At 44.8% G+C, this 17,951-nt stretch overlaps 2 protein-coding genes across 5 annotated transcripts in view; one reads left to right on the forward strand and one right to left on the reverse strand.

Moving 5' to 3' along the window:
- The window catches only part of Clvs1 (clavesin 1), a 126,596-nt gene extending 111,532 nt beyond the window's left edge, over positions 1 to 15,064 (forward strand). Inside the window, exons 4-6 of the mRNA XM_005362293.3 lie at positions 4,321 to 4,431; positions 7,645 to 7,880; positions 12,789 to 15,064. Of these exons, the coding sequence (XP_005362350.1) occupies positions 4,321 to 4,431; positions 7,645 to 7,880; positions 12,789 to 12,876 (435 nt within the window). The 3' untranslated portion in view covers positions 12,877 to 15,064. The remainder of the gene's footprint in view (positions 1 to 4,320; positions 4,432 to 7,644; positions 7,881 to 12,788) is intronic.
- Positions 14,681 to 17,951, reverse strand: part of Asph (aspartate beta-hydroxylase) — a 170,717-nt gene continuing 167,446 nt past the window's right edge. For all 4 annotated transcript variants that reach the window (XM_026786672.1, XM_026786671.1, XM_026786673.1 and 1 more), the window contains one exon: positions 14,681 to 16,842. In XM_026786672.1, the coding sequence (XP_026642473.1) occupies positions 16,692 to 16,842 (151 nt within the window). In that variant the 3' untranslated portion in view covers positions 14,681 to 16,691. The remainder of the gene's footprint in view (positions 16,843 to 17,951) is intronic.

A 17,951-nucleotide genomic window follows, 5' to 3' on the forward strand; every position in this document is an offset into this window, starting at 1 on the left:
CCGCTTTTTTAAAGGGAGAGAGACCACGCCCCAATGGGCTGGTATCTCAGCGGCTATAGGCTGGAGGAGCGGAAGGACCTCCCGCAACACCCTTCCCTGAACAACTCCTAGTTGACTATTATCCATTTTATTGTTTTCTCTCAAATTATGTTTGTGATGACGTTGAAGAGTTCCTATACGTACTTATTGCAAAGTAGTTACAGACAACAAGGAAGAGTGACTAGTTAAAAGTTCAACGTTTGTGAAAGTCTTCCTCCAAATGTCCTCTGTGGTCCTTCTGCTCTGCTTCCTTCTCACAGAGACACCGGGACTGTGGGAGTTTAAACACGAACTGGCAGAGCGCATCATATAAAACAAGCCGACTCTGCTAACATCGATTTCCTCTGTGAATCAGCCATTCGAGGGATCTGGGGCTCCCCATGAATTGGCTTTTAAATAATGAGAAGCAATCATCTATTTACCACTTACAGGTCCTTGGGGAAACTTGAATGAAGATGAAGTATTGGGTAATAACCGTAATGTATTTGCTATGTAATAGTCAGGTATAACCCCTCCTTAAGGTCAGTGTGGTTAGAAAAGCTGGACATGACTTTAATAACAAATTAAGTTTCCAGTGCTTGGGTTCAGTTCTGCTGATACAGAGTGACCAGGAGGCAGGATTTATATTCTATCCCTGCTATCTAGGTGATAGTCTAGGTCACCTCCCTGGTCATCTTGCCTGGCCAGCAATGAGATTGGCAAAGCTAGCAATATAGACAGCTCTCTTCTTTGGAGCTTTAGTAAGAAGTAAAAGAAGCAACTGATATAGATGTCTTGTTTGGGCTTAGCACGCTGTTACTTATCACCAGAATTTTGACCAGTATGCATCTCTGCATTGACTGATGCCCACTGCAAAAGGAAGCTTCTTGTGCCAAGGTTGAGAGCATCCAAGATCTATGGTCTAAGCATAAATATTTAGACTACAATTTGCTAGAATAGGCATTTAAGCAAACTAACAGTAACAGGTACAATGCTAGAGTGTATAGTTTCCCTAGCCATGGGCTTCTGGTCAACCAGGGTTACAGAACCAGGTACATAGTTTGCTCCTGTGGATGAGGCCTCAAATCCTATCAGAAAGTGCTTAACTTTCCCCTAATGGTTGTGCTATTATTACAGCAGCAGGCACACTTCACTGAACCCAAAGCTCTGTTTTGGGTAGATTCACAGCTCAGCAATCCCAGAAAGCCTGTCTCAGCCCCCGACAGTGCTGCTGTTGCAGTCTCAGGTACAGCTCTATATGACATTTTATGTGGGTGCTGCTCATTTCACCTCAAGTCCTCACGCCTGTGCAGAAAGCAGTCTCACCACTCACACAGCTGCCAGGCCCAAAGTTGTCACGATTGTTAACACCATCCTGACAGGTTGTCGTGTGCTTCTCTGGTGCAGTTTGCTTGTGATGAATGGCACACATTGTCATGTGCCTCTTTGACATCTGTACGTTTTCTTTGGTGAAATGTTCCTCCATCGCTTGTCTTTTGCAACATGTTCTAATTGGATTGTGTATTCTTGCACTTTTAATAGTGTTTTTCTGTGTGTGTTCTATATACCAGTTCTCTGTTTTATAGGTCTTGCTTTTGAGTCAAGTCTAGTGTGCTTGCCTAGTTCAAGATCTTGAATTGACCCCCTTTTGTTTTCTAAAAGTGGGGCGAAGGCTTAGGCCAGGGATGACTTTGATGTTTCATAGTAAAGAATGAATAAAAAAGACAAATGAATGACAAAGATGCCTAAGCTGGCCTAACATTGGTTAGTTTGAACAATCTCAAGGACTCCTGGGTGTGGGGCCTTCCCACATCGTCTGGGTTCTGAGCCTGGAGTACCAAGGCAAAGGAACAACAGTGCAGCTTTCCAGAGCCTGAGAAAGACATTCGGAGAAGTGTGAGATGGGGTGACTCATCTGGCTGGGAGAGGAGAGCTTCAAGGCTCCTCATTTGCGTCCTCACTCAGCAGAGACAGCCCCTCCCTAGTCAGGAAGATCCCATATGTCAAAGCACCAGACATAACAACTACATGATGTTAATACGATTACATAGACTGATTTTGAAAGTGTACCAGATTTGTAGGCCTGGAGTCAACCCTACTTAGTCCTAATGTGTATAATCCCACCCATAAATCACCAGCTTCTATTTACCAATACGTTGTGAGGGATTTTCCCATCTGCACTCATAAAGAACAGCCTGTAATTTGATTGGTTAGTATTATTCTTGTTTTGATATATGCTTCATGAGGGAATTGAAACATGTTCCTTTTATTTTCTGGAAGAGATTGTATGAAATTGGATTTTCCTAATCAAATCATGTAAGCCCAAAGAATTATTTTTATGACAATATTAATTTTCTTAGTAATTAGAGGACTATTAGAATCACCTGTTTCCTGATGAGCTGAGCAAGTTTGAAATTCAAGTGATTCCTGTTCTTTAGGCTGTCAAGTCCCCATGAAGAGCTGTAGCTTTGTCCCCCAGCTGTCCTTTTGAAACTGACAAAGTGACAGGCACAGTTTTATTGCTGGCATTGGTGTTTTGTGATCTCCCTTTTAATCAGTCTTGAAAAAAAGCCTGGAAAACCTCATTGACCTTCCTAGATCACCAACTCCTAGTTCCATTGATTTCCTTGACTGTTTCTCCATTTCAAAGACCATTGACGTCTGCTGTTTTCACTGTTTCCTCTCTTCTTTCTGTGGCTTCCTTTCTTCTCCAAACTCAAGTCTAGCTGGACGAGTGAGGGTGAGAAACTACATACAATGGCAAAGGCAACCTAGGACTGACTGCTCCTACACAGAAGGGAACTACTCTTGCTGAGACTTACTGGGCACTGGATGGCAGTCAGGCCCCCTGTGGTGCACCGTCTCCAAGTCCCTCCCATTCTCCTTGACAGAAGGGTAACGGGCCAAAATGTGTTTGAGGTCTACTTTGGTAAGCACAGTTGGAGGAACGTTCAAGAGGGCAGCAGCCATGTCATGTCTGGAGAACATTACACACAGCGGCAAATACTCAAGTTAAATGATCCCTCAGTCCCGGTATTTGGTGGTGGCTCTATTGACTTTTAAAAATGAAGATAAGTAGAATGAATAAATAAACTAAAATTGTCTAGTTTAGCCTTCAAAATATTTCGTTCTTTCCTATTTTGTAGAATGTCTAGCTAGAAGTAAAAGTTATTTTTAAGATTTTTCAAATGTCAGCCCTTAAGCTCAGTTCTATACACTTTCATTGAAACTAGGTCTCCTGATGGCATATGCCCAGGGAGCCTGTAGATACAGAAAGTTCTGGAAAAAGTTAATAACCCTCTTTGCTTGTGATTATACTAAAACAGAACTAGGCATGGCATTTCCTACACCCTCGGAGAGTCCTCATTGCATGAATGCTAGCCACCCTGCTTCTTCTTGTCTTGTTACAAGCCGTTTGTTGTGATGAACTTGATTGGCAGCATGCTTAGTGATGCAAATAGCATTTAGGTGTTGCCTCTTTTTCAATCCCATTAGCAATGGTCTGCTGAAACCACACATCAGGACTTCCTGGCCTTTCCCCTCCTGTGGATCTGAAATCCTCCAAGCTGTTTACCAGCTTCTGGCCTGGACTCCAAGCTAAGAGCCATTATGAAAACGTTCTTATGACCTGATCTTTACAAACTGTGCTGAAATGCAGAGGAAGGGGATCTCGTTTAGTTAGGGTGGTCAACTATCCTCAGTCTGCATTAATTTTTCTCTATGATTTGCTGTGTGCTTCCAGGATGAAGTGGACAGAAAGTACAGAAAGCAACCAACAGTACATGCTGTCAGAGGGTCATTCCAGAGAATCTCAGCTCCTAAGATCCTTTGGGGTCCTTTTGCAGTCTGGTTTTATGCAACCTGCTCAACTCCCTTAACAAGTCCAGGTTCTAGGCTATTGTGAAGATGGCATAACATCATGGAGAGAAAAGAGAAAGAGAACAGAGTCTGAGAGCTGTGCTCTGGCTTTCAGGAACTGAAGTGTGCTAACCCAATGCCTTGAACACCTCTGAGTCCCAGTGATCTGGGTCCCACACACTGTGCGCTATTTAGATGACTCAGACATTGCCACTTAGGAAGACTAGCCTAACCTAGGCACCATTCTTAGGCTGCCGATTGAAAAGAGGATAAAGAATGCAAGAGGACAAGAGGGAAAGGTAGGCAGGCGAGGAGTTGAGCATCCAAGTCCTTCCTTTACCTGAAGGGAGAGCTTCTGCCAGAAGAGCAGGCTGTTACCTGCATTGCTATGCGCATGGCTGTCCCCTAGGCAAGTGTCTCTCACTCTCTGTATTTCCTTTGCAGGACAGCTTTCCTGCCCGCTTCGGAGGAGTCCATTTTGTCAACCAGCCCTGGTACATCCATGCCCTGTACACGCTCATCAAGCCATTCCTTAAAGACAAGACGAGAAAGCGGGTAATGAGAAGTGTCATTTAGCTTCTGAATGGATTGTTGGTGCTTTACCATGGTTTTGTAACTTTTGAACATTTGCACCTTAGCAGGAGTTTACAAATGACTTATATTTAATCAAAAACTTGGCATTTATATTTGATCAAAAACTTGGCATAATGGGTTATTTTCAGAGTGCCAGACAAACAAAAGACACTTTAAAGGCATGCAGATACCAGATGCCAATTTCACTACAAATGTTTGTGGGAGTAGCACACAAAGCCACTTCCTGCTCCTAATCAGTTCTCCCATTTTTGTATTTGTGGGATATCTTATGACGTAGCTCAGGCTAGCCTCACATTGTTTTTTGCAGACTTATTTTAGTTTTATGTAAGTGAGTGCTTTGCCTGCATGTATGTGTGTGTACCACAAGCATGCAATGAACATGGAGGCCAAGAGAAGGTGTCAGACATCACGGGACTGGAGTTAGACCGCTGTGAGCTGCCTTGTGTGTTGGCACCAGAACCTAGGCTTTGCTGCAGCAGCAACAGGTGCTCTTAACTGCTGAACCACCTCTCCAGCCCTCAGACTCAAATTCTTAATCCTTTTGCCTTCATGTCTAGAGTTCTGGGATTATAGGCATTTACCCAGTGGCTACTTCTTGTTTATGGACTATGTCAGTAGCTAATATTTTGTCCTGTGTCGTCACTATGAAAAATGGGTCCTTTTTTTCTCTCTTGGCTCTTGGATCCAGATCCATCATAAGTAAGGCTGAAAGCATTTCCCATTGGATGTGATAATCTTTAAAAGAACACTTGGAATAATAATGACCTCAGTTGGCATTTGAGAGGCCAGCCTCTTTCATCAAAGCAGGGCTGGCTCGGCTTTCTGTTTGGCTGAGCAGCAAGCATCCGCTAGCTCCTCTGAATCTCACTGTCCTCATCTGTTATGTGGGGAGACTAACTCCTACACCCCAGACTCTTTGGAGCAATTTAATGAGACGGCATATGAAAACATAGAGCAAGATGCCGTTCACATACCAGACACTTGATAATTTTCTTCCTTTTCACGCTTTATCTCTCCCCCCACTAGTTTTACTAAATCATACTTGACAAGTAAACATTGTGTGCTTAAGACACATAATATAAATTCACTGTAGAATGATCACCACAATTATAAGATATCCATTACCTCAAATGTATGATATCAAGTAGCCTGAACACACACACACACATACACACACATACACACACACTCACACACACACATACACTCACACACACACACTCACACACACACACACACTCACACACACATACACTCACACACACACATACACACATATACACTCACACACATACACACACACACATACACTCACACACACACATACACACACATACACACACACACACACACACACACACACAACACTAGGGTTCTGAATTCCTAAGCCTTGAGTGCTTCTTGGTCACTGGGGAACATTTCAGTGGACTATGGAGAAAGGACAAGTCCCTGTTTCCAAACAAGAACAGAACTTAGAACTAGACATCACCAGCATCAAGAAGCAAGAACCCTCTGAGACATTCTACAGTTTGCTCAGGACAGTATCAGGAACAACCTGTCAGGCATTGTCTGCAGCATAACTTCAGGCCTTTGAGAGCCTGCATCTTCTACCAAGCATGGGGGCCATGCGAGCTCTTCCCACAGTGGACAATGTCTGCTGAACCAGAGCAGGGGTTTTCTGGAGCTCTTGACCCAGGACAAGTGGGTTCAGCCTCCTTCCGTGCTGCAGCAGAGCGATCCCAGAACTGCTGTTGTGAGCAGCAGGCCCTGTCCTTTGAGATCTGAGATCGTATAGATACAAGCACTGAATGTGAACACCAGGGATGGGACTTTGTATGCTTCTAATACTCCAGCATCTACTATAGAGTTTCATAAAATCCAGAATATTTTAATTTATTCCCAACAAATCCTTTTTTATTAACTTTCAGTCACATCCAACTGCGATGTCAGAAAATGCACAATGTGGTCCCGGGCCCTGCAGCACCCAGAAGATCCGCACACTTACCTGCTTTTCTCTTTTGTCTTTACGTGAGGCTGTTTACAGGCCAGGGTAGAATGAAGAGAATGGGGTGACGGGCGATTGTTGCTGAAGTCCAAACGCGGGAATTTTCAAACTCACATTTTGATGCCACCACTGTCGGCTGTGGCATGTATGTCCAGGCATGTAATTGATGGTGTTCTCCTGGAGTGCCACGTATTTACTCCACGCACTTAATCGTGTGTAACTTACGCACTGGATTAGTTCACGCCTGCGATGCTTCTGGGAACCAACGTCATCACAGATGTACTTCAAGTCAACTTTCAAGATCAGTTTCTAAATTGTAGTCCGTGACAATTATCTTCGTGTTACATGCCATTTGTGAATTTATCTAAAGATACCTGAAATGTGAAGTCCCCTCCCTCATTTTGGTCCGCTTAGATCACTCAACACTGTGTGCTCAGAAAGCACAAGCCCGTTTGGGTGTTGGTACTCTATGCAAGCAGGAAGGGAAAACTGCCCACAGCGCATACTCAGGACATGCTTCTGCACCAAACAGGAACTGACTGAGCTTCTCTCTAGTACACACACACCATCTTGGAAAATACAGGCTATGTTAGCACAGTGAAATATCATCTCTTTCTCCCTAAGACCCAATGGAACACATTGGGGCAGAGCTAGAAGCCATTGGCTACAGACTAGTTCATGGGGAGAAGGGCGTGGAGAATCAGGGTAGGGATGGGACTGATTTGGGGAGGAAAAGCAGAGTGGGCAAAGACCCAGGCTGCAATTGCTGTGGCCTGAGACGATGGCGGAATGGGAGGTTCTGGGGGCCAGAGCGCTCAGATATGCAGGGCACTCAAAGCATGAGTAGTTTAGAGTGATTGTCATGACCTTCCCATTCTCGGCAGCAGTAACTAGGAGGTGCCTGTGTGCAAATTTGGGTGGTGGTCAAATTAATGTCCACTCTATTCTTTAACTTCATTTTTTAAAAAAACAACTATCAATTCAGTCTGTTTTCTAAGCAATAAAATAGCGATTTATGATGGCTAAGCCATGGGCAAAAAACAATCGCCTCTTTGAAATCCATGGTCACTAGAGACACATACAGTCTATCTTCGCTGAATTGTGTATTAGACCAAACACTTGTCATATTTTAAATTTCTATGTTCGTTTTTTTTTTTTCTCCTTTCCAGATTTTCCTACACGGAAACAATTTAAACAGCCTTCACCAGCTAATACACCCGGAATTTCTGCCCTCTGAATTTGGAGGAACCCTTCCTCCTTATGACATGGGGACTTGGGCCCGGACATTGCTTGGTCCTGACTACAGTGATGAAAATGACTATACCCACACTTCCTATAATGCCATGCACGTGAAACATACATGCTCCAACCTGGAGAGGGAGTGCTCACCCAAGCCCATGAAAAGGTAAGGCCTGCCAGAGGGCATGAGCCGGTCGACTTAGACCTACTGCGGCATAAGAAACTGAAAACTTTGTGGACACGGAATTGAATAAAATTATTTTCATAAGAGTTTACAGCAAATGGGTCTCAGCTGACCCAGAAATGCGGTTGTTCCCTTTCTACAATTTGAAGGAAGAACTTAATATCCTGATTACAGTCTGCTTTTTAGATTGTGGGCAACTGCTGAGCTACTCAGAAGGAACGGTAGGCCTTTGGGATACACTGATGGCAAAACAACCCAGTAGAGGACATGACTATCGTTCATCTCTTTGAAACCAAAGGAGCATTGTTTGGCGGTAGCACCTTTAGACATTAGGGTTGTCAATTCAAATAAGATAATGAAGGTGTGCCTAGAAAATACACCTAGAAATAGTTGAGAGCACTGTTATAAAATGACTGGCACTTGAGCTGCTCTCAGAGTTAACGGGGGGGGGGGGGGATGGAGGAGGAACAAAGCCTTACGAAGATGGACGGCACTATGATGCGCAGGCTGGTGGGTGTAAAGGGGGCTGTGGCACTATGATGTGCAGGCTTGTGAGTGTAAAGAGGGTCGCAGTCATGGAGTAAATCCCCGGAGAGAGCTGGACTCCGCTGGCAAAGTGTGCTGCATGGGTGCTCGGAACAGTGCCCTGAAGGAGGTTGCTTTTGGGTTTTCTCTTTTTCTGTTTTCATTTTTTCTCTCTCTCTCCATCCCTCTTTCACCCTTTCCTTGACCACTGTACTTTTTTTTTTTGATATTTCTTATATGGAATCTGGACTTTGTTCGTGCTCGTTCATACAGTCTAAGATCGACCTACATCCCCAGCCTGAAGGTGGCTTTTTAAATTTGCTATACAAATGATCCTGGCACACTCTCAACCGTGGCTTCTAAGGCTAAAGACCCCTTTAGCCACCATCTCAACCCCACTCCAATCTCTCGCCATGTGTGACTAATGTACCCAGACAAGGGAGGTCCTTCCACTTGTTTTTTCATGGACGATACCCACTTGTGCTCACACACACCTCACCTCAGTGTTTTCTGACATCTCAGAGTGAGGACTCTTTGCCTGCAGTTGCACTAATAAGTAAGGCCGTCTGGATTCTGTAAGCATCAAGAAAGTCTTTCCTCACAGTGCTGGGACAGAAAAGCAAAGATCAAGGGGTCAGGACCGTTGTCATCTTTGAAACCACTCTTCCCGGCGTGCAGATGACTGGCTTTGGCCCTTGACCTCAGAAGATCTTTTTTTCTCTGTGTTTGTGTCCTAATTTCTTCTTAGGAGAACAGCAGAAATATTGGTTTAGAGCCAGCTCTATTGATCACATTTGACTTTAATGACACCTTTTACATCTCCGTCTTCAAACACAGCCACAGCCAGAGGGACTGGAAGGAGAGCTCGGGTCTGTGAGTTTAGCAAGGGTGGGAGAGCGTCTGGAGTCTATACGGTTATATTGCACGGGTCTTTGTCCCACAGAACAGCTTATATACCTGACACTGCACAAGATCCTAGAACACTGATAGACCACCATGGCCATTGCTTCCTTGGTGAGCATTTATTCCGGCTGTTGTTTAGGTTTTTTTTTCTCCATTTCAATCATTTTCTCAACATTTGTCTCTAGCTTGTCTGTCCATTTTCCTAGGAAGGTTTGTCTGGGAAGTCTCAGATCCCTGCCATTATGAACCAGAGGGCCTGTGCTTTTCAGTCTCATCCCATTGTGCACAGGGGTGTCCTGAGGGGCAGCTTTACCAGCCGTGGTTAAGAATCAGCTTCCCCCAGACACAGACAGCTCACTGGTGGAGAAACAGAACTGTATATTTCACGGCATCTCCTCATCTCTTGGAGCCTGCAGGGATGCAGAGAAAAGAAAAAACAGAACTAGGGGAAGCTTCAAAATAAACTTCTCTGCTTTCCCATCTGTTAGATCGATCCTTTTCTCAAGCCCAGATGCCCAGGCAACCTCATTTTTCACTGTCCAGACTCAGGCAGGCAGGGATGGAGCAGCGTGCCCCTGCTGCACGACTGTGTCAGAGTTGCTAACGGAGGACCTTGGAGTAGAGCTGTGAGCTCCAGTAAGCAGCGCAGTCCTAGCCTCTGACACAATTCTCTACATGCGTCAAGCCCACTTGGAGTGAAGTGCTCTGGAGGACCATCTTTGGAAACTGAGCCTTGAGCATATGTGACCACTGAGTTTCAAGTGGCTCATGGTAATGGTGCTTCCCTACAGAAGAGCGTAAAGTAAAACCTGAGACAACTGGCAAAGGGTGGTTGGTTGCAGCAGGTACTGGCACCAAGGACAGGTGTGTGGCAGGGTGTCCCAGCATGGAAGCCTAGAGAGGCCATTGTGCTAAGTTGTGGAGATGAAGCCTGGAATGCCTTGGAGTCCCGAAGATGTTGGAGATGCCTCGTGGTGATACACAGATGAATAGAAATGGGTTCATTGAAGATATGAGTTAGTTAGAAATATGCGTAGGCTATTGGCCACACAGTGTTGTAGTTAGTGTAGTTCTTGTGTGATCACTCACATCCGGCGGCCAGGAAATAAATGGGCAATCTCTGTTTACAATCACTTAACATCAGTCAGTGGGGACAGATGAGAGTTTGAAAACTATTTGAGATCTATTCCATTTTCTCTCACCATCGTGAGGGCACAGAAAGTTTGAAAACAAACCTAATAGTCATTACCATCATAGATAATAACTTGAATTGACAAAGCATTTTAAGACCTAAAAGGATGGAGACAGGTTGGAGACAGGAAGCAAATTTAAAACGATGAAAATGATGATTTCACCTCAAGTTTCTTGAATAGGACCTTTGAGAGAGGGAGGAGACGGGTGAACAGCATCCCTTATAAGTCAGGCTGCTAGACACTGATGCCAGAGCTGAGCATGCGGTCCTTGCTGTGCCCAGCAGAACATTGACAAATGGTGTGAACATGCCGCTCTATCCCACAGTCACCTCACGGATATGGTGGGTCAGCACCTGGCTGACGAAGACAGCCCGGAGCGGAGAATTCTAGAAATCTTGGCCCAAGTAGAATCCAGTTATCCTCAGTGAGGAGTGGAGTTAGGGAGGGAGATCTTGAACTAAAACAGGGCTTCGAAGCAGACTTCTGTTGGGATTGTGCATGCCCGGCCTTCCCCAGCCAAAGCTTGTCCACAGTGGACTCGAGCACTGAGCAGGCACAGCCTTCGCCTCCTGTCGTGTTTCCGTAAACAGTGCGGTCTGTGCTTTGCAGCAGGCGTTCTATTTACAGGAGAGTGAGCACAGGTTTACGTGGATGCTGCACCCTAATGTGAGGGACTTGATCATCTGTTGATGCTGATATTCAGGAGGCCCTTGAACCAAACCCCATATGCAGAAAAGGGCAGGTGGCAGGAATCTGTGCCTCTGGGAGAAGGAACAGCAGATAGGACATAGATGTTTTCCAAACCAGGTCCGAGTTCAGCGTGAAGGAGAATTTCACGGGATTGAGGCATAGAGGAGTGAGCTTCCCGAGATGGCTGTCTTCAGGAAGAGTGTGTGAGCGGTGCTGATGAGAATTACACCTCATTGACTCCAGCTCTGGGGTCCAATTAGGCCCAATTAGGCAGTGGGTTAAAGTGTTGGAGGTAGCTGATTTTCTGGTTCGTAGCCATACTGCTGGGATCCTCTGGGTCTCGTTCATGTGTGCTGTATTTCATTTTTAGATGAGACCTCAAAACATAGATCAGGCTAGCCTTGAACCCACGATCCTCTAGCCTCCATCTCCCACATTCTGGTTGGACCAGTTTGAACCGCCAGGCCTGTTTGCCTTGATGTCTTCAGGAGTTTCTCATTTTTTTCATAATTATGCAAAAAAAAATCTGCATTCCTTCCTCTCGCCCAACTTTCACGCTGGGCTCTTAGATAGGCAGAGAAACACGTAGGAAGTGTGTCAGAAATCCGAAGTTCTACTACTGCCTGTGGCTCGTTTGGCCATCCCAGCAGCGGATGGATCCATTTCATTCCCAAAACACCACCCACATCATCTAGTCAGGGCATTTGAGTTGATTGGTGTTTATAGTAGAAACTTGCTGTTTGTGTGTTTCATGGCAATTGTAGGGATTTTTCACTTTTATTTTGAAATAGATCTCATTGTGCCATTTAGGCTGGTCCAGAACTCACTATACTTCCCAGGGCGGCCTTGAAAGTATGATTCTCCTGCCTCTATCTCCCCATAGCTGACATCACACGAATACACCACCCATATTCAGCCTTGATTGACTTTTTAAACTTGTGCTTTCTGTGTTACATACATATTATAAAAGGGGCTAAGAACCTCGGGCAGCAAGTTGTTTCCCCAGTAGAGTGGAAGGGTCATTAGACATTCCGTGAGGCAGCTCTGCAGGCCACAGCGCTTCCAGGGACAGAGCTATAATGAGCAGACCTCGCTCTCCACTTTGCCGTGTCACTTGCCTAACTTACTTGTTTATTGATTCTTTGTTTCCTGCACTTAAAAATGGAGACAGTAGCACCATTTCTCGGGGCTGTGAAAGTGGTAAGCTCAGACATATGAAGAACCCCTTAGACACGCACCAAGTACACCCAGAACACTTACTAGTGGTTTTGTGTCTAAGGACTCACCTTTATTTTCATTTGATGGATGGACACAAGCACAGAAAGTTACGCTCATTTTATGGTATATGACAGCAAAAAGCTACAGGTCAGATTCAGCGGAAGAAAAAGGCTTATGAGTAGAATCTCAAAGTGGCTAAGTTCAATTGTCAGAAAAAAAAATCAAAAAATAAAGTGGTGTGTGGGAACAGACAGCAAAAAGGAAATACTAAGTAGCTGTTCTCCATGCCTTGATTGTCAAGAACAACCGCGACCAGCACAAACTGTCTGTGACTGTGTGCGTCTCCTTCTTCTCTTGTTAGATCTCAGTCTGTGGTAGAAGCTGGGACCCTGAAACATGACGAGAAGGGAGAAAACGAGAACACTCAGCCCCTGCTGGCTCTGGACTGAGCCATGTCGCGTGATGCTCCCATGCACAAACCTCCAGTGGAGCAGCCGCCCAGGGAGCACCCGGGTGACTGACCTACAGACACACGGGCTCTGCTCAACAGGAGGTCCTCCACTGCTTCCCCAGCCATGACGTCAGCAGCCATTGGTCTGAGCAGCCCACACTGGACAAACATCGGAGGGATGCTCCTCAAGCTCAAGTTAACCGATTAATTTGTTTTAGGGAGGGTTTAGGAGGATGAAGCCAGGCGTCTGTGTAAAAAGGATTCTCCCTCCTCACACATTTATGGTAGCAAATGCACTCACACAGGGAAAAACTGAATTTCCTGCGCACACAGTAGGACAACAGCTGCTCTAAGGAGTCACACCATGACGTGCATTTCCAAATAGAGACAGCAGAGTGAAACTGTTCAGACACAAGGTCAAGTGTAACGGAGTGCAGAACCCCGAGACAATAGTAGCTACACTAATGACCAGTTTTATTGACTTACGCTCCGACCCATCACCAGCATCTAAGTGCTCAGCCTGAAAGCATGACCTCACAGGTCATGAGCAAAGTTCTTAACTCAAATATCCTGCAAGAATGATTTGTTAGTTGGGCCACCAGCTAACTTCATGAATTGGATGTCAAGAGGACACAGGCAGTTGACAACTGACTGCTTCATCTTAGCAAAGTGATGTCCTGTAGGCTTTCATGGGAATGTCTACAGAGAGGAGGCAACTCATTGAAACACAACACACTGATAAGCCCATTCAAGTTAGTTCTTGGGTTCCTACCCAAGCAAAGGAAAGTGCTAGCAAGGCACTTGGTCCCCACCCTCCTAAGAACTGTGGAGAAAGGCCCTGAGCAGGCAGTCTGTCACACAGAAAGGGCCTCAAGGATGGCTTAACATGTAAGTACTGAGCTAAGAGAAGACAAATAAAATGCCAAGATGAAATGCCAAAGACCACTCTACGTCTGTATCCATTCTCCTTAGAAACGGACCCCAGGCCCTACTCGCAGGAAGTCAGACAGAAAACAGACATCAAAGGTTAGGATATGTTATCTGTGCCACGTTTCCCCAGACCAGTTGAGCATACGTAGATTTCGTATTCACCACCTATCTGTGTGACATAGGCACTGACTAATATGACCAGAGTGCTTAACGTCAAAAGAAAATCTCAATTGATAATGCTTAGTAAAATATTTCATATTTTAAGCCTTTGGTAGGTTGATTTGTTAGTTGAACAACCTCAGAAAACAGGAAACCAATTCAACTTTCAGCCATAATCACCTAAACAATATGGCTAGTCGTGAACACCTCTCTCTTCTACCTTGTGTTCCTGCCTCTTTCTCTCTCTGTGTCTCTCTTTTGCTATCCCTCTCCCTATCTCTCCTCTTCCCCCTTCTCTTTTGTTTTTTCTCTGACTCTTCCTCCCTCCTTCTGTCCCTCCATCTCTCCATTCCTCCTTCCCATGCTGGAGATCAAAATGAGGGCCTTGTCATTCCAGGCCAGTGTTTCCCTCCTGAGCCCTGAGCTACATTCCAGACATACATTCCTTCTCAGTTGACCTACTGGTTTATTATTAATTTTCACTAGTAGAGAATAGTAACAAATACTATTCTTATGTTCCAACCTTGAAGGAGTAATACTGAGACAGAATTCAAAATATTTCTCAAACAATTGCATCATCATATATAAAAGTACCAATTTATTTGGTATAGACCCTCTGAATCATAAAATAACAACCCTGAAAAATGTCTACCAAGGCATTGGTGGAAACTCTTTTCTCATGACACGAGTAAGAGAATGGAAAGATTAAAGTGAATTAGAAAATCTTTTATTGCTTGGGTTTATAAAACAAATGTGGGATCCAAGTACTCAAAATATTGTTGGAGTCAACGACAGTAATGGTTCTTCTGGCTTTTCACACGACAATATTTAGAATCCTATTGTAATGACCATATTTTAAAAACCATGTTATATTTACTAAGGCAAAAGCTAATTTTCACTTATTTCTACCATTTTATGACATGAATGTAAGGTGACGGTTTAACAGTGAGAACATATGGTTTGCATTTCGTTATGTGTATGTAATATGTTGGAGAACCAAACCCAATAGGCGGCCGAGTATCACAACATGAACTCTGAATTGTATTGCCTTTTGTCAATAAGTTCCTCCATTTAATAAATACTGAAGAACGCAAACACCTTTTGTTTTCTGAGAGTTTGTTTTCTTTTCTGGAATTTGGTGACGACTTGCTATTTTCCTTCCATGCCTTATAGGAATTTTTGAACATTGACAAAAGAAGGAAAAAGTACCTTTTTAAATGAATGGTCACATATTTTGTAAACTTCCTACTAAAAGCTAGTATCCTTAAGCTAAAAGAAAAAGGATCAATGCCAATTTCAAAGAATTGCTCGCTAAGTGGGGTCCAGAGAGCATCTTCTTTTGACACTGTCTGAAAAGAATGCATCTGTGTTTTATCCACCTATGTGGCTGGAATATGTGTCATTTCTGCAGCATTGCTGATCGACTGGCTTAGGGATCAGTGCGTGAATGGCATTACATTCTGAGGCTTGAATTAGCTTTAACTGTCAAACAGAAAATCCAAGGCAGTGATGCTTTACTGGTGAAACTGATCATCTTTGGAAGGAGTGGCGAGATGACTTTCTGCTCTTCTTCCTATGCCATGCACCATACTCAGATCAAACATACAAGTGAAACGCTGTTTCAAAATAATAATTACTAGATGGCAGGCTTTTTTTGAGCATGGACGATGGAAACTGCCTGCAAATTCAGAATTAACAAATTCTACCACCTCCACCTGGGGGAGATCCCAGCATTCCTGGGAACTTCCTACACTGCTCTCCTACATGGACAAAATTGTGAGGAGACCCTCAGAAACCAAGCAGTCATCTTCTTGGCATCCAAGTGGACCTAAAGCGGGTGGCCACTGCAGATTCCAGGTCCTGTGTGCAGAAGGCAAAGAGTCCAGGCTATCTGGTCACCTGACCCTGAGTGGGAACGTTCACGTCCATGTTAGATCTTCTCTGAGCCCCGTTATCTGTGGTATTGTCTTATTACAACATAAAATATTTCCATGGCTTTGCTCAGGGTCAAAGAGAAAGCGTTGCTCTTAGGAATAAGAGCTTGATAGCATTTCCATGATAAGCACAGAGACAGGAGAAGACGCTGAGTCTAAACGAAGACACACAGGGAGATCCAAGGGCAAGGGTCGGCACAGTTTATATATCGCAGAGTAACTTCCCATTTATATTAGGAAAACCAAATAAAGTTGCCTTTTTCACAAGTGTTTTTTTTTCCCCTAAAAGGAATATGTCTGAACTGACCAGAAAATTACTACTTAACAGTCAGAAGGGATGCATTTGTACTTCTTCTCATCAAAGTCGACAGAAACGCAGGGTAGATGGTGACAGAATAGTTTGGCTACCTAGAAAAATATAACTGCCTAGAAAAATTACAAACGAAAGTGATTCATTCACAGTTTCTCCATATGGTATACCCTCTGTGTACACTACTCCATGTAGAAAAATATCTTTGGCTAGCAATGTAGACACAGCCAAGTGTTCCCCTTCAGTCCAGGCAGAACATCCGTGCTGCCACGGGTGACTTAAAGCAAGGGGCCTCCTAAATGAATTGCAGTAAGGCAAATACTCCTCCCAGTGATTTCCCATCCAGAAGGAACCTTAGAGATCTTTAGCTGCAAGGCAAGGGGACCAAAGAGTCACGGTGCTTGAACGTCTGTCTCTGCACCCCAGGAGAAGCAGAAAGGCAGCCTCCTGGGAGTGCACCCAAGGTTGTGACGATTCCTTTTAGATTGCAGGAAGGCTGCGCCTCTGCTGAGGGGTCAGCTCCGGGTGCCACACATCCACAATGAAGATCAGCCGAAATGACGAAGCATCCTGCCACACCTCGTGCTCGAAGGAGTCGTCAAAGATGAGCACCTTGCCTTCCTCCCACGTCCTGGAGGAGAAACACACGCACTGGTCAGAGTGGCCTTGGGAGTTTCAGTTTCACAGGCAGGAGGACCTCTGCTGAGGAGGACCTCTCCTGAGGAGGACCTCTGCTGAGGAGGACCTCTCCTGAGGAGGATCTCTCCTGAGGAGGACCTCTGCTGAGGAGGACCTCTCCTGAGGAGGACCTCTCCTGAGCACCACTGGGATATGACTGTGTGAGAGTCTTGCATTAATGATTAAGAACTCAAGCTTCTTATTAGGGACATCTGTCTTCTCACTCTGCACGAAGAACATGCAAAGGACATGGGCTGGTGATCAGGACCTCCTGGAATTATTTCATACCCTCCATTTAGTCTGGACCCCATCTTAAAGCAGACTTGTTCAGCTGAACCAGTATCTAGAACAGTGGTTCTCAACCTTCTTAATGATGTGATCCTTGAATACAGTTCCTCACGGTATGGAGACCCAACCATAAAATTATTTCATTGCTACTCCATAACTGTAATTTTGCTGCTGTAAAGAATCATAAATGCGAAAATCTGACCCGCAGGATATCTGATATTCACTTCCTGTGAAAGGGTCATTTGAATCTCAAAGGGGTCTCCACCCACAGCGTGAGAATCACTGATCTAGCTGCATGCCCTGGTAGCTCACACATGAGACAATTTCCAGGTGAGTCATTGCACAGCTGTCCTGTCTGTCATTCCAGAGAATGGCTAAGATTTTTAGGTGGTGAAGACCAAAGTTTCCATTCCCAGGACCCACATAAAAGCTGGGCACAGCTGGGCGGTGGTGGTGCACACCTTTAATCCGAACACTTGGAAGGTGGAGGCAGGTGAATCTCTGTGAGTTCGAGGCCAGCCTGGTCTACAAGACCAAGTTCCAGGAAAGGTTCCAAAGCTACAGAGAAGCCCCATCTCAATAAAATAGAAAAAAAAAAATAAAGGCTGGGCACACAACATGAGCATCTGTAATTCTGGTGCTCCTACGGGGAGCTGGGAAGCTGAGCGACAGGGTCATCCCCAGGAGCTTGTTGGCAGCTGATCTGGTGTACGCACAGGGAAAGAACAAAAGAGAGCCCTGTTGCAAACAAGACAGAAGGTGAGGGCCAACACT

This window comes from Microtus ochrogaster, linkage group LG5 (assembly GCF_000317375.1).
Source record: "Microtus ochrogaster isolate Prairie Vole_2 linkage group LG5, MicOch1.0, whole genome shotgun sequence".
NCBI classification, from domain to species: domain Eukaryota; kingdom Metazoa; phylum Chordata; class Mammalia; order Rodentia; family Cricetidae; genus Microtus; species Microtus ochrogaster.